This window comes from Tribolium castaneum, chromosome 4 (assembly GCF_031307605.1).
Source record: "Tribolium castaneum strain GA2 chromosome 4, icTriCast1.1, whole genome shotgun sequence".
NCBI lineage: Eukaryota > Metazoa > Arthropoda > Insecta > Coleoptera > Tenebrionidae > Tribolium > Tribolium castaneum.
Window position 1 is genome coordinate 11,564,694 of NC_087397.1, and position 16,960 is coordinate 11,581,653.

At 32.5% G+C, this 16,960-nt stretch overlaps 1 protein-coding gene across 2 annotated transcripts in view; it reads left to right on the forward strand.

Moving 5' to 3' along the window:
- Positions 1–16,960, forward strand: part of Vmat (Vesicular monoamine transporter) — a 28,735-nt gene that overhangs the window by 7,887 nt on the left and 3,888 nt on the right. For both annotated transcript variants that reach the window (XM_008202659.3, XM_064356165.1), the window contains exons 2-6: positions 753–910; positions 12,821–12,985; positions 13,034–13,187; positions 13,296–13,354; positions 13,880–14,146. In XM_008202659.3, the coding sequence (XP_008200881.1) occupies positions 775–910; positions 12,821–12,985; positions 13,034–13,187; positions 13,296–13,354; positions 13,880–14,146 (781 nt within the window). In that variant the 5' untranslated portion in view covers positions 753–774. The remainder of the gene's footprint in view (positions 1–752; positions 911–12,820; positions 12,986–13,033; positions 13,188–13,295; positions 13,355–13,879; positions 14,147–16,960) is intronic.

A 16,960-nucleotide genomic window follows, 5' to 3' on the forward strand; every position in this document is an offset into this window, starting at 1 on the left:
GAGTTATTCGCGAGTTGTCGAAAATTAATTAATTACGCTTAACGATAGTGATGTTTTACAATTCGCAGAGTATTCCCCGTCTCTGGAGACACAATCACTAAAGCACTCTGGTTTGGATATTTTCCCATGCGATTTAAGTCGGTAAGCTGGAAATGTATTGTTATTACCGCCGTCCTCACTTAAAAACGGGGGCGATTCGTCATTCTCACTCATCACAAAGTACAATAATACGCTTTCAGGTTGGAACGGGAAAAAGATTGAGAACCACCTTCTCTGGACGCGAAATAAATAAGAGACTTGGCAAAATTAATCACTTTTTAGTGAAATCATTATTATGGCAATTATTACTAAGAGCGGCTTATTGGATTTGTTTTTATTGCCGGTATAATAGAAGCTTTAATAGTAAACGTCAAAGAGGAAATGCAGCAATAAAAGAAAATCTTCCGCGATATTGCGGTATAATCAGATAAGATCTAGTCGAGATTTTTGATTCTTATCCTCTCGGGACTCGCGAGTTTCTTCAGTCAAATCCGGGCAAAATTGCTTTTGTTGAAATTAATCTAAATCAATTCGTCGACACAATATGACTATGTTTTTATGAAACATCAGTTGTTTTCTTGGTGGTAACGCAGCCGGTGTTTTAATGTTCCCATCCAAACACTATTTACATAATCACCCTCTCTGAACACGGGAAAGTGAGACCTTTTCATTTTTGGCTGAACAAACACACAGTGATATAAAGTGTGTTTTAGATTTTAGGAGTTTAAAGTCATCATGACCGTGGTCAACGAATGGGTGGCAGGGACTCGTTTCGGCGGTTGGGTGCAGAGATGCCGGGAGTCGCGCCGCCTCGTGCTCGTCATCGTCGCCATAGCGCTGCTTCTGGACAACATGCTGCTAACCACCGTCGGTAAGTAACAGATTTACGTTTTAACCCCAAAAAGGTGTAAAACAGCATCCATTTCGATCAATTTTTTTATGCGGAAGAAGTAAAATGCAAAATTTAGGATTTAGACAAGAAAAAAAAAGTTTATTTTTAAAACAGACTTTATACATACAACATGGCTTCAGCATGATTGCAAAACGTGTAACAAAAAATAATTTTTGATTTTTGGGCGAACCATCCATTTTTTCCTGATATTTGCTGAAAACAAAGCTTATAAAGGACCTTCCACAAAAAAATAGTTATTAATGAGTGCGAAAAACAAGCTTAAAGTTTGAGGGCTGTCGTTATGCAACGAGCGGATGCGAGTTGCTTACCTAGACACCCGAGAACATTTTAATATAAAACACGTTGCTATGGGAAGAGTGTTTTAAAATAGTCCAAACGTTAATTTAAAACACGTGGCTATGGGAAGCCTGTTTTAAAATAGTGAAAATACGTTGCTATCGGAAACGTGTTTTAAAATAGTGTTTATAATCTATTACTCAGATATTAAAAAGAAGGCTTAAAATGTTAACAAAAAATATTCAATTAGGATCATAATGAATTTTTGGGTTTCTGAAACTATTAGTGTTTTGACATTGGCTCATTATTAGGCGAATCATGTCTGAATTTTTCCGAAACAAAGCTTGCCCAAAAGGACTTCGACTGTAAAAAAGTAGTTAATTGACAATTTATTACAGGTTTCGCTTCGTCCAAATGACTATTGTAGATTTTCTGTCAAATCTTTGAATTAGCTTTTTACTCATCTTTTTACATTTGCAAAGTTGTTTCAAGTATAAAGGTTTGTTTTGATTTTTGTTTCGTTTTTGGATCCACAGCCTTTTTGCATTATTTTGACAGATCTATCACTTTGACGGCATTCACAATTTAAATTATGCGGCACATAAATTAATTAATTAATAAATTAATTAAATTTCAGAGGTGACTTGATGAACAACCATTTTTTAATATATTGTATATCGGGTGATTAAAAAATATGTGGCATAATTTTAACCACGAATACCCCTCTAAAAATGAAAATAGATAGGATAGTATTTACTGACCCACCTCAAAAAATTGAAAAATTACAATTTTTCAGAAATTGGTATGGAAAAATGATTTTTTGAAAATATTTTTGTTACCGTTCATGCGATTATTATGAAATTTTGCATGCCAAGAGACACAAAGACGCTCTTTGATCTGGTGTAAATGGAAATCTTGTAAAAGCTATACATTTCCGGTGACAAGGGGGCCCTTCCAGTTTTTAGGTGATAACTCAATTTTTCGGCCTATAAACACGTATTTTTGATGTCAAAAATCAAAAGCCCAATTATTTTTTAATAAAAAAGGTACTCTTGCTTTATGTCGTCAAACTGTACCGTTTTCTAGTTATTTGGGATTAAACTAAACTCTACACTGCACTGCAGAATAGAAAAGTATAAATTTTGAGCGTACCATTACCTTGGAAACAGTTCACTACAAATGACACAGCTATCATTGCTGTCACATTTGATGTCAATTTCATTTAATCCAAAGTAAATTTGATTATTGGTTGTGTTCTTGGTCTCTGATCGTTTTAATTCTTCATTTGGATTATAGTTTTATAATGCAAGTATTGAAATATCGATAAAAACAGCGATTTGGAGGGAAAATCGTTTTCTGGTAGTGTGGCATCAGATCAAGTTGTGATGCCGGAATGGCTATCGCTAGCTCATGCATTATTTCTTCCAACACATAATCATGTCTTTTACTATTAATTATCATCAAGAAATAATCAAAATTTACTTTGGATTAAATGAAATTGACATCAAATGTGACAGCAATGACAGCTGTGTCATTCTTAGTCGACAGTTTCCAAGGTAATGGTATGCTCAAAATTTATACTTTTTTATTCTGCACTGCGGTGTAGAGTTTAGTTTAATCCCAAATAACTCGAGAACGGTACATTTTGGCGATATGAAGCAAGAGTTCCTTTTTTATTAAAAAATAATTGAGCTTTTGATTTTTGGTGTCAAAAATACGTGTTTATAGGCCGAAAAATTGAGTTATCACCTAAAAACTAGAAGAGCCCCCTTGTCACCGGAAATGTATAGCTTTTACAAGATTTCCATTTACACCATATCAAAGAGCGTGTTTGTGTCTCTTGACATGCAAAATTTCATAATAATCGCATGAACGGTAAGAAAAATATTTTCAAAAAACCATTTTTCCATACCAATTTTTGAAAAATTGTAATTTTCCAATTTTTTGTGGTGGGTCAGTAAATACTATCCTATCTATTCTTAATTGTAGAGGGGTATTCGTGGTTAAAATTATGCCACATATTTTTGAATCACCCGATATATTATGAACTAACTTGATTCTTCATTTGACTTGCAGCAAAAACATACAAACGTGATTACGTAACCTATGTTTAAACATTTTAAATGTGCTCAATTTTTACAACACACTTTACATTCAATCTGTTGGTCTCTCGGTCGTGTATTTGACTCCGAATCACTGCAGACTTTATAGTACCATTCGAGATCATCTTCAGTGTCAGTTTTGCTTTCTTCTAGCATTCGTTTTCTAACTTTTTGTTGAAATTTATCTTTTCATTTCTCTTTTTTATTATTTTTATCCGCATTGTTCTTTACTTTTTTTCTCCTTGGAATGATCTTCGGCCACAACTTTTTTTCGGCGTATCTATTATTACCACGATGTATTTTACATCCTAAATGGAACTTTTGAAAAAAATTCACAATTTTCGATGAAAATGTTACTTTTCCGGGGAACCACCAGCCCCATTTTAACGGAACTTTTGTCCCCTATTTCGCTTTGTAAAATGTTACACATATTCTGGCAAAAGTATTCAAATAAAGTTCGTATTACTATAACGACGTAATACCTGATAATGTTTACCACAGGTAAACGAGATCGAAAATATACTGAATTAGAGCAAGCCTTGAAAGTGAAGTGTAACTTTAGCCACATCTTATGCTGTGCCAAACCAACTAACAAAACAAAACCTCAGAAGAGCGGCCGCAAATAAACGGATAAAATGTCGCTAAAATTTTGCGAGCACAGCTTACTCTAATTGAGAATATTTTTGATCTCATGGTACAAATGTGATGTAAATAGGTTTTTGATTAATGGAGCTAGACAAAAAAGTTCAAGCATGGAAAAAAATACTTAGCTGACTGTTTTGTAACTCGGTGCATACAACCAGTCCTAAGAGCAATTAAAATGGCTGCAGAATGTAATTTTAGTAGCATTTCGCGATGTTTTTTACCACTGTCAGTACTTCTTTTTCTATGGCAAATATTTGCATGGGAACAATCAACCCCGGTAACTTCCAGCCCCGCTCTCCCCTACATTGATAAATGGCGCAGAAATTAAGACATTTTCAAGGAGCTGAAATTTTTTTCCTAAGAAACACAACTGTTTTTAACTGACTTCTGACGTTGTTTTATTATTGAATAAACTATTGAGCTTAATATCTCTTTACAATTCTTTAATCCCTTTAATCAAAATCAATCATTTAGCATCGTTTCTCATTCCTCCAATAAATTCCGACCTTTCTTCCCTATTCCTTAGTTTATTTTTAAACGTTTGTTTGTTTAGCAATGATTTATGGGCTTTTGCAGCACTTTATTAAATCAACTCTTCGATTTTATCAAATGAGACACTGTAATTAGGTACGTATTTAAATTGATTTAAAACCAGAACTGTCTACTTATTTGTTATTTGGTGATTTCGGTCTTGCTGATATAAACAGTCTATGAGCTTCTTATATCGTTTCAAATAACTTTTTGATCATAAAACTCAGGGGTTGTGGATTCAAAACTTTGAAAAATAATATATTTTCTTACAAAAGGCGAAAAACTAACGATTTTCAGCCAGAAACTTATTTATTTTGTATAGTTTTCGTTAAAACAGATCACAAATCACAAATGAGGTTCGTGAGAAGTGATATAATTTTGGTGTTTTTTACTAAATTTATCTTTAATGAAATTTCACCTAAAATAACCAGACTAGACAGAAATTTGACGTATTTTTGATTTACTCAAAGTGATTTAGCTGTTTTTTTTTGAGCTACAATACAAGCCTACTTGTTAACTTCCTTCCTGAATATATTCTTGCGTAAAACTACGGAGGTGTGTAATTAGGTCAAAATAATTGTGTTTGCTTTTTTAAGTACTTGAGCACTTTTTTCAGTAAAAATTTGGCCAAATTACCGACAGCTTACCGAAGTCAAAAATTGCGTCGTCAATATGAATGTTGCTTTGGTTTTTCGCGTTACATTTATCCTGTTTTTAAAAAGAAATTCACTTATTTTACGAAATTTTGTAAATAATTACCAGATTTGACAGTAAATGGCCTGTTTACAGTGATTTTAGCTGTTTTTTTAATCGAAAAACTCACATTTAAAAAACAGTAGTATTAACTGGATTACCTACAGCTAGATTTTACATATTTTTTATGTAAATTCCCAAAATTGTGCACTTTTGTGTGCAAAAATTTAAACGTGGGTTTACTTTCTGTTTTTTATTAAAAATATTGTTCATCGTTTACTACTCCAATTTTTCCGGCAAGGTTGTGTAGTTTCCTAAAAATAAATCCCTCGTCTATGAGCTTTTTATGTGGTTTCAAATAATTTTTTGATCATAAAACTCAGAGGTCTTGAATTCAAAACTTCAAAAAATAATATATTTTTTTTTTATTAAAAATATTGTTTATCGTTTACTATCCCAATTTTTCCAGCAAGGTTGTATAGTTTCCTAAAAGTGAATCGCTCGTCTATGAGCTTTTTATGTCGTTTCAACCAATTTTTTGATTATAAAACTCAGGTGTCATGGATTCAAAACTTCGAAAAATAATATATTTTCTTACAAAAAGCGTAAAACAACGTAGGTAATTAATTATTTTTGTTTATTTCAAATACTTAAACACTTAAAAAACTTACAGTTCTCGAGAATATTTGCTCAAACACACCGAAAGCTTACCACTAAAGCTAGAAATAATGTTACTTTGGTGTTTCTGTTGGTGTTTTTTTTATTAAAAATATTGTTTATCGTTTACTATCCCAATTTTTCCAGCAAGGTTGTATAGTTTCCTAAAAGTGAATCCCTCGTCTATGAGCTTTTTATGTCGTTTCAAATAATTTTTTGATTATAAAACTCAGGTGTCATGGATTCAAAACTTTGAAAAATAATATATTTTCTTACAAAAAGCAAAAAACAACGTAGGTAATTAATTATTTTTGTTTATTTCAAGTCTTTGACCACTTTTTTCAGTAAAAATTTGGCCAAATCACCGACAGCTTACCGAAGTCGAAAATTTTGTAAGTAATGACCAGATTAGGCAGAAAACTGCCTGTTTACAGTGATTTTAGCTGTTTTTTTAATCGAAAATCTTACATTTTAAAAACAGTAGTATTAACTGGATTACCTGCAGCTAGATTTTACCTATTTTTTTATGAAAATTCCCAAAATTGTGCACTTTTGTGTGCAAAAATTTAAACGTGGGTTTACTTCCTGTTGGTGGATTTTTTATTAAAATATTGTTCATCGCCTACTACCCCAATTTTTCCGGCAAAGTTGTGTAGTTTCCTAAAAATAAATTCCTCGTCTATGAGCTTTTTATGTGGTTTCAAATAATTTTTTGATCATAAAACTCAGAGGTCTTGGATTCAAAACTTCGAAAAATAATATATTTTTTTACAAAAGGCGAAAAACCACGTAGGTAATTAATTATTTTTGTTTATTTCAAATACTTAAACACTTAAAAAACTTACAGTTCTCGAGAATATTTGCTCAAACACACCGAAAGCTTACCACTAAAGTTAGAAATAATGTTACTTTGGTGTTCCTGTTGGTGGATTTTTTATTAAAAATATTGTTTATCGTTTACTATCCCAATTTTTCCAGCAAGGTTGTGTAGTTTCCTAAAAGTGAATCCCTCGTCTATGAGCTTTTTATGTCGTTTCAAATAATTTTTTGATTATAAAAATCAGGTGTCATGGATTCAAAACTTTGAAAAATAATATATTTTCTTACAAAAAGCGAAAAACAACGTAGGTAATTAATTATTTTTGTTTATTTCAAATACTTAAACACTTAAAAAACTTACAGTTTTGGAGAATATTTGCTCAAACACATCGAAAGCTTACCACTAAAAGTTGAAAATAACGTTACTTTTGCCTCTTTTAAGTGTTTTAACGATCTTCAGCCAAAAACTTATTTATTTTGTACAGTTTCGTTAGAACAGATTACAAATCATAAATGAGAAGTCATATAATTTTGGTGTTTTTCATTAAATTTATCTTTAGTTAAATTTCACCTAAAATAACCAGACTAGATAAAAATTTGATGTATTTTTGGCTTTTTCAGAGTGATTTAGTTTGTTTTTTTTTGAGTTACAAACCCTTATTTCACTAAACTTTCTTCCTGAAAATATTCTCGCGTAACCATTTAGGTAAGTAATTGGGTCAAAATAATTATTTTTGTTTTTTTAAGTCTTTGACCACTTTTTTCAGTAAAAATTTGGCCAAATCACCGACAGCTTACCGAAGTCGAAAATTTTGTAAGTAATGACCAGATTAGGCAGAAAACTGCCTGTTTACAGTGATTTTAGCTGTTTTTTTAATTGAAAATCTTAGATTTTAAAAACAGTAGTATTAACTGGATTACCTACAGCTAGATTTTATCTATTTTTTTATGAAAATTCCCAAAATTGTGCACTTTTGTGTGCAAAAATTTAAACGTGGGTTTACTTCCTGTTGGTGGATTTTTTATTAAAATATTGTTCATCGCCTACTACCCCAATTTTTCCGGCAAGGTTTTGTAGTTTCCTAAAAATAAATCCCTCGTGCAAATTCCGGGTCAAGTGTTGGAATTCTGTGGATGACGTAGCCGGCTGGTCTCATTGATGTATGAAGAGTCCTTTGGTTTGCGGTGGTCAAAGCACTCCAAGTCCGATTCAATTAACACAGTTTTACGTAATTGTGTTTTATCAACATTATGAAACATTGCTTGATCTAAGCTTGAAACTTTTCAATTTGGAAGAATATTAATGAAGTTTGGGGATTAGTTGAAACGTAGTATAAACTGGGTTGGTGAGGCAGCATCTCTGAGTCAATTAGGCATTTTCGTGCCTAGTTGCCGGACGTTCGGAAGCTCTTGTGCTAACCCAGACTATTACCTCTGCGGCCACATCCATTGCAAATGTTATCGCCGTCGATATTTCCACACTGGAGTGTATTTCTTATCAGTGTAATGGTTTTAGTTGGAGTTAACAAATGCGCTCATCCATTTTTAAACAGGCTGTCAACGGTTGGGAAACCCTTATTCTTTTTCATTGAATCAAACGCTGCATTTGTTGATCTTTCGTTCGAGGTCGGTTGGGATAAATTACCGCAAGATGGTAAAGTGCGCCACAAATGAGTCGTTACACGCTCTGCTCGTCTAACTAATGACTTGTGCATTGTGTACGTTTCCGAAGAGCGGATTTTTTCGGTAGTCAACCACTTCTTCTGGTTGATTGCTCAGGCTGACGTATTGCATTAAACATGAAAAGCGAGTGGTGGCTTTTAGGAGTTACCCAGGCGATAAGTTCACACCTCACCCCAGCTCTGCAGCTCACTCTCATCACACTTTTGATAATATTATCTGTTAAATTCTTTGATACAGGAAACTTCATTTTCTAAACATATAAAAGAGAGGCAATATCGGCGCAACCTTTGAAAAATTTCATTCGAACGAAGCAATTTTCACTTGCTTGACAAAAGCGGTGCAGTAATTGTTTTAAAAGGGAGGGCCCTTGAATTGTAAATGTAGTGAAGCAAAAGGTTGGAAGTGAAGTGGCTCGACAACATAATGGCACAATTTACTGTGAGAAATAAAGTGTCATAAAATTATAGAATTTTATTCTGCTCTAAAACGGAATCACCATCAAACGCTTTAGATCAAACATAATGACCAGGAATGGCATTCCGTGAAAGCAAATTTAATGGACGCTTTTATTAGCGACCTTAAAAACCCGGATTATGTCACAAGAATCGCTTTCATAATTCAATTATCCGAATTTTCAAAATCAATTTTACGTCTGCTTGAAAAACACATCAAATTCACACACCGAGCCATTGAATTAAGTCCCGGCAGCGAAATCCATCAAAATCTTAGGTTTACGACCGAAGACAATCCCAATCCACGTTATTGTAGTCTCGCGAAATAATTAAAACTTTGTTAATTTGTTGGAATATGGAAATGCGTGACAGCGAAAAATGCCGAGATAACGATTTCCTCAATTAACACAGTTATTTTTCGTGGAAATCCCAAGATCTGTGAAATGAATTAACTGTAAACGCTTGTTATCGTCCCTGAGGGCAAGAATAATAGGGCGACTGTAAGGTCGAGTTAATTGTTTCGCATCTGTGGTCATTCTCATTAGTCTAGATAATTGCTCTTCTCCAAGTTACAATAGACGTACAGTTACTTATCAACACAAAGACTCATTTAAATTGACCATTGTTTAACCAGATGCTCTGTATAAGATGTTTACAGTGATACAGCACTGCAAGTCTCAGATCCAATGAAAAAGAATCGGGGGAAAGCTCCGGAAAAGCCCCGATAAGAGGATCCAAGGTATTATTATTTTGGGAAAAAATTCCGATACAATTGGTTGCCTATCTTAAACCGCAAGTTATTAATTGCACTCGCGGGAAACATAATTTGCAAAAACAAGTTCAATCGATTTGTGTGGGTGTTTTACAACCCTATGACATTTAAAAATCAATAGTAATGTGTGTCTTAATTTGTCATTTTATCCCTTCAGGAATCCCAGCTAGAGGGTGAAAACATTTTATTAACTGTGACAATTTTACGATTCAATAAAGAGAAAGTGAAAAATGTCACGATTTAGAAATTTATAATATATCACACACACCAGCATTGCAAGTTACGTCACTAATTTCATGTCGTATTTAAATTCAGTTATGTTTATTTTTGTCTTAATTGGAAATTGTAAGAAACACATTTCTGGATAATTACACATTTGCATTATTTTTCACTTTTTTGGCGGTTGTACTAATCAATACACTTCACTACGTGTTAGGATAATTAATGTATTGCACGCAGTAAATTAATTATGTAATTAACTTTCCTAATCGCGGGTTAATTGTAACTGCAATTTGTTCATGTGTGATAGTTGATAACTGAAAATGCAGCATCATTTTATTTTTAATTTCATTTGCATGGTTTATTTCAGGGGCGCCCCAACACAACATGTTTAAAAAGATGTCTTGAAATAATATTCTTGTTGTTTCAAGCTTCACTCTAAACAGGCGAAAATAATACCGTTTTTGACATGCATTTTGAGAAATCTGTAAATTTTTGGCAGAAAGACGTACTGAAACGCTCCTTTTTTGTAAAAAACCGTAAAAAGACTAAAAATAAAGACTAAAAAGCAAACATTTTCTAATGAAAATTTAGGGGATTGTTATTGGACTCGCACTAAGCAGAAACCATAAAATTAAGTTCGATGTGTCTTTTTCGAGCTTGTTTTGTTTATTAGGGAATTACCGAATTCTGAAAAAATCCATATGCATATATATAAAGTATTTATCTCAAAGTAAAGTAGTAAAAATATACTTTTAGCAGACTCAGAGCATTTCAATAGTCCAAATATAGAAAAAAAAAAAATATTTGGGACTTTCCCACAAAGATACCTTGGTTTGAAGATTACTCTTTAAATTGCGTTTTCTTTAAATGTAGGCTAAAAGTTTTAGTATTTATTGTTATTTTTGGTTTAGTCGGTTGTAAAGAATAATAATATAAAACAATCTCTCAAAAAATAGTTTTATTTTGAAATAAAAATGTTTTAAATTTTTGTAATGTGCTTTTTTTATTTTAAAAAAAGTGACAAAAACTTTTTTTATTGCAAAATAAGGCCGCTTTTTCGAGAAACTGTTTTACATTATTATTCACCACACTCATCTACATCATAAATAACAATAAACAATTCAAAGCGCATCTTCAAACCAATAAATCTTTGTGGGGAAGTCCCGAAACTTTTTTTGTTTCTATTGGGTGTTCATTTTTCGAGCTTCATCACTGGGATCTTAGTTATTATAAGGAATACGAAGTCAGTTAAATTAGGGCAGTTACTCATTTCTAAGCTGAACAATTATCTGAAAGAAAATTTTGTTATTTTTAGTTTTTGAATTAAGAAAAATCAAATTTTTTTAATTTTTGTTTTTATTTTTTTAAGCGAAAATCAAAAAACTATACGCCTTTAAGAAAGACATTCTTCACACTTTTTTTTATAAGAAATCCAAATCTGCCATTGCCTTTTTCATGGCGTTCTTGATGTCAGAATTACTACACTCAACATTGGTTTTTATTATGAACGCCATATTTGACATTTGTATTTTTCAAAACTATTTTTGTTCCTGATTACAATGATGTATCACAAGATATGATCAAATCTTACATGCTGATTGAAATCAAGAAAAAATGCTTTGGAAAAAAACGCAAACAATTTGTTTAACAAACTAAATTTTGACAGTTCTATTAAAAATAAGAGCAGAATTTTTATAACCTTGTTTTTTTTTGTTTTGCAAATCTAGTTTGTTTAAAAACAAAATTGTAGTGTCTTTTCCAAAGCACTTTTCGCAAAAATGCTTTTTTTAATTTTGATCAGTATGTGAGACTCGATCTTATCATGTGATACATCGTTGTAATCAGAAAGAAAAACACTTTTCAGCAATACAAGTATCAAGTATGGCGTCTAAAAGAAAAACCAATGTGTAAGGTTGTAACTCTAACATCAAGAACGCCTTTGAAAATAGATTAAGATTCCTTGTAAAAGTGTCTGAAGAACGTCCTAGTTTAAAATGTCTAGTTCTTTTGGTTTTCGTTTGAAAAAATAAAAACGAAAATTACAAATTTCCGATTTTTTTCAATAATTCAAAAACTAAAAAAGCCACTTTCTACAACGCTCTGAACTCGGAATTCGCCAATTTTGAGACACGCTGTACACTAGGTGACGTGATCGTGACATTATGGATTTTTTTATTTGTTATTGAACTCAGTGCCGCAGAATTTGTAAGAAATTATAAATTTCAGCAAAGGAATAAGTTGTCTAAACTAGTTACTTTAATTAATACTTGACGTATTTCATGTCCGGGAAGCGCATTTTATTGTTATCAACTTATCAGTTGATGTAAAAGTGGTTTCTTTGCGACTGAATTGAATTTGCAAAGAATGTGTAGCGAAAAAGCTGAAACGCCGTCACAGTTTGTTGCTCGAGTTCAAGTGGCGCGTGGCACTTACATAATGTCATGCTCGAGCTGCATATTTTAGACAATAACAGCAATCTAATGAAAACGTTTTTGAGATTGCAATGATAGAAATATTGCGAATTGCGAGAGAAATTCAGCCGCTGAAATAGTTTTAATGAAAGATTAATAAATTTAAAATTACGAAGGAAATATCTTGTCCGCGATGGATATTAAGGTCACCTAATTGAAATCAGTAACCATGACGGCGAAACCTAATTCAAGTCTCAGTAGCTCATCATAATCAATTTCGGAATCAATTTCAAACTCAAAACACTGAAACAGCTTCATAATCGCCTCTTGCGATCCGGCGATCGATAACTCGCTTATTTTATTGGCATTCAAAACGTGTGTGAATTTTTTCCAAGTAATTATTACGTTAAAGCTCACTTGGAAGTTTTAAGCGTCATTAATTAAAGTTCGAACTCTTGGAAGATGGAAGGAAAATCCGCCTATTGCCTCAACTAATTAGAGAAGAAATTCTCTTTGGCTCCAATCAATCGTCCCAATATTGGCGCATCCGATCATTCCTCAACTTCTGATTAAAAATAAAACCAAAACCGCAATCCTGTTTTCAGTACCGATTATTCCGGAGTTTTTGTACGACATCAACCATCCCGACGCACCTTTGGATAAACCGAGTCGGGCCATAACAACCAAGGCCACACCAACTCCGAATCCATGTGCAAAGTATATGAAAAACCAAGATGTCAACATCACTGCTACGACATCGAACTATTTGGGTGCGTGAATCCGCCAGTCGAAAAAACGCAAAACATTCTTTCTTGCAGATAACATAACAACAACGCTAGATCCCGAAGCGGAGGAAAAAGAACTAAGACATAAGGATCTAGTCCAAGAAACGGTGCAAGTGGGAATGATGTTTGCTTCGAAGGCATTTGTGCAGTTATTGGCAAATCCATTCGTTGGACCTCTAACTCACAAGTAACTAATAACTCGATATTTTTTGCCTCTCATGCAATTAGAAATTGTTTTCTGGGAAAATTGGTGAAAGTGAATAAGAAGTTTTAATTGATTTTTATTAATTTTCAGAATAGGCTACAGCGTCCCCATGTTTGCCGGTTTCGTCATAATGTTCCTTTCAACAATAAGTAAGTGAAACTTTCCTGCCTAAATAACCGATTTAATGAAAAATTTTGTTTACATAATCGCCTATTTTAATTGTAAATTTTCGCGGTGTCGTCCCGGTGAAACAAACTCAATTACATCTTCAATGTAAACTTTCATAATTAGAAGGTTTCACTGTCTCTTTTAATTAAGGGTCGTAATAAAGCGTTGGGCAATCAATTGCGTCCACCAAATCTCACGAAAATCAACAAACAGTAGATTTTGGAAACTCATTTCGCGAATTTTTCAAGTCGGATCGATCCCTCTCGATGTCCTGATTAAACACCCGATAAATTGGTTAGTGTAAAAGGGCGAACATCTGAAGGCGCTTTGTGATAATTCCACGTATAAGTGGTCTTAATTAAATCACTTCCGGAAGCTGCGCTAATAGGAGTCGACTCCGAGACTAATGGAGGTGCGCCGTAGGCAAAATAAAACACGACTCGCATCCCTTCGAGGAATAATCTCGGATTTTTCCAAATGATTAATTGGAATTGTGTCCGTTTCAGTATTTGCATTCGGTCGAAGCTACAGCGTTTTGTTCATTGCGAGGGCACTCCAAGGAGTCGGATCTTCCTGCTCCAGCGTATCCGGGATGGGAATGTTGGCTGAAAGATATCCCGATGACAAAGAACGGGGCAATGCGATGGGCATTGCACTGGGTGGGCTGGCACTTGGGGTGCTCATTGGGCCACCCTTTGGCGGCGTCATGTACGAGTTTGTGGGCAAATCTGCTCCCTTTCTCATCCTCTCGGCGCTTGCTCTCGGAGACGGCCGTAAGTTTATTCAAAAATAATAAATCAAAGATAAATGTGTACAGGGTGCTGCATTTTGAATCTACGAATAGGGGATCTCTGAAACTAAGAGGTTAAGAGAAAAACGAGTCAAAACCACATCCTGCTATCGTCTTTTGTTTTCGACTTATCAACAAAAGTTGACATTTTAGCGAAATCTTTAAAAAAATCATATACTTCCTTATTATAAAAGATACTCATTTGAAACAAAGACATTATAAGGCTTTTTTACAGAGAATTTAATAATGTTATTAGCGTTTTTTTAATCATTCATTTTGTTGTAATAACGTAAAGTTATATTTTTATGAATAGAAATCATAGTTGGCTACAACATTTTTGAAAAGCTTATTTTTTTCTGACCCGAAAACAATATAAATACAGTTTGATATTTTTATATACTTTTTATAAAAAGACCAATTTTTGAAAAATTATTGCGAAGTCGCCTGTGAATATTTTCTGAAAAATTTGCAACCGAAAAACTCAAAATTTCCTGTAGTTTTAGTAATAGTCCACTTTTACTTGAAACATACAGATAATGTACAGGTGTGCCAAAACGTAAAAAGTTGAATAACTATTTTTTTTCAAATGGAACACCATGTATTTCGTTACACGTATCGATAGCTTTTTTCATAAACTTTCTAATGATATGCGATTTGTATAGCAAATATTTCTTAAAGTGTTTAATTTTTTTTCTTTTTTTGATTTATTTTATTATTAATTTTTGATGAGCAAAATTCATTTACGTATCAAGTAATAATTAGATTACTAATGTCACATCAGTACATATCAAAAAATAAATTACCACTTGACTTATCAGATTCTAGGATAACTAATTTTCTTGTAATAAAATCATTTTTTGAAAAATCTCGAAAAATATTTTTAATTTGCTATGCAAACTCCATACCATTAAAAAGCTTATCAAAAATGCTATCGATACATAAAAAAAGACAGGCTGTTTCATTTGAAAAAAATAGTTATTCAACTTTTTGCATTTTTGCACACTCAGAGTAGACGCAGAGTAGACACGCAGACAATATACAGAGTGTGACACTCTGTATATTGTCTGCGTGCTTTAACTAAGTCGTCTATTTGCTAAAACTACAAGGTATTCCGAATTTTTTTGTTGCAATTTTTTTTATAACAAAAAGTTGAATAATTCCAAAACGAAAAAAGATAGACTCATAATAATTTATATAAAGTTACATTAATTTTTGCGTAGAATCTAATTATGCAAAAATATAGGATGTTTTATTTAAAAAAATATAACTTTGGTTCACCCCCCTGTATACAACACCCTGTGCATAATAAAAATATTTTTAGTTTGTGGATTTTAAGACGATTTATCGCATAATAAAACCAGCATAACAATATTTCAATTACCAAAAAAGTTATAGTCCAATCACACACCTCCGGGTCACCCTGTAGATTTAAAATATTTGAAAGTATTTGGCAATAGAAAAATTATTTCACATAAAAGGTGTGAATAATGTAGAAATTTTATGAACGATTATTAACGTAAAAAATGTGAAATTATTAAAATACGATATGGTAAATAAGTTATTTTCACTTGAACAAATATACAATCGTCGCAGATTTAAATTGCAGAAAATTGAAAACGATGTGTCACTACTATTTGATTATTTTATGATTTAGTGAAGTCGTGGTGGTGACGTTGATAATGTTATGTATTTTTTTACCGCAGATGAGATTTAATTTTGGTGTTTGGATTGACATTTTTTTGTAAAATAAAATAAAAATATACTTTTGGTTCACTTTCATAAAAACCATTGTGGTAGAATTAACTAACCTGTTCCCATAACAACTCATAAAAGTTAATGCCAAGAGTACCCAATTTCCACCACAATGGTTTTTATGAAAATGAACTGTATATACAATTAATAACATTTTTTTTCCGACATTTCATGTTTCATTAGAAAATAAAATGTCAATGTAAGCTTGCCATTTTAAATCTAAAATCAAATAATTTTAGTTAATCGCAAAAATTTGATCTAATAAAAATTTGTTATGCTGTTTTTGAATTAATTAGTGTTTAAAAAATTATTAAATTATAAATACTTGTTAGGTAATATATTTTTCATTGATTTAATTGGAAATCCAAAAATTTTTCATGGCCTACTATAAAGAAAACGTGGAATGTTATGTTTTCTTTAATATTTAAAAATAATGTAATAATGTCACAGGTAGACATATCAAATCAGAAAATAATAAGATTTTCAAAAATATCACAGCCGCCTATGATTTCTATTTAAAAAAAATAAAACTATGATATTTCAGCTAAACGTTTTTTAAAGAAAATTGTTTAAAATGTGTATCTTTTATAATACGGATACAAACAAACAAAAGACGATAGCGGGGTGCGATTTTGACCAAAATTATTTTCTCAAAAAACGGACTCGAGGATGAGTCACTAGTTTTTTTCTAAACCTGTTAGTTTCGGAGATCTCCTATTTGGACAAAATGTACAACTAATTTCACTCCAAAAAATCCAGGCTAATTCCTACAATTATAAATTGGGCTAAAATTATTGTTTTCGGCCAAATAAAGCGACTCAGCTACTCCCAAGAGATTTTTAAGGAACCAATGCTTTTTTTTCAAGAAAATCAAAATTAAATATTTCGCGAAATCATTCCTAAATTCGCTGCGCTTAAACAATCCCTCGCGTCGCACCTCAATCAATACTGAAAATTGAAAAGGAATTGCGAGGGCAAATAAATCCTTCATTTCTCATCTCCACACACTAAATTTGCCGTAAAATCTTGAGTACACATCTAGAAG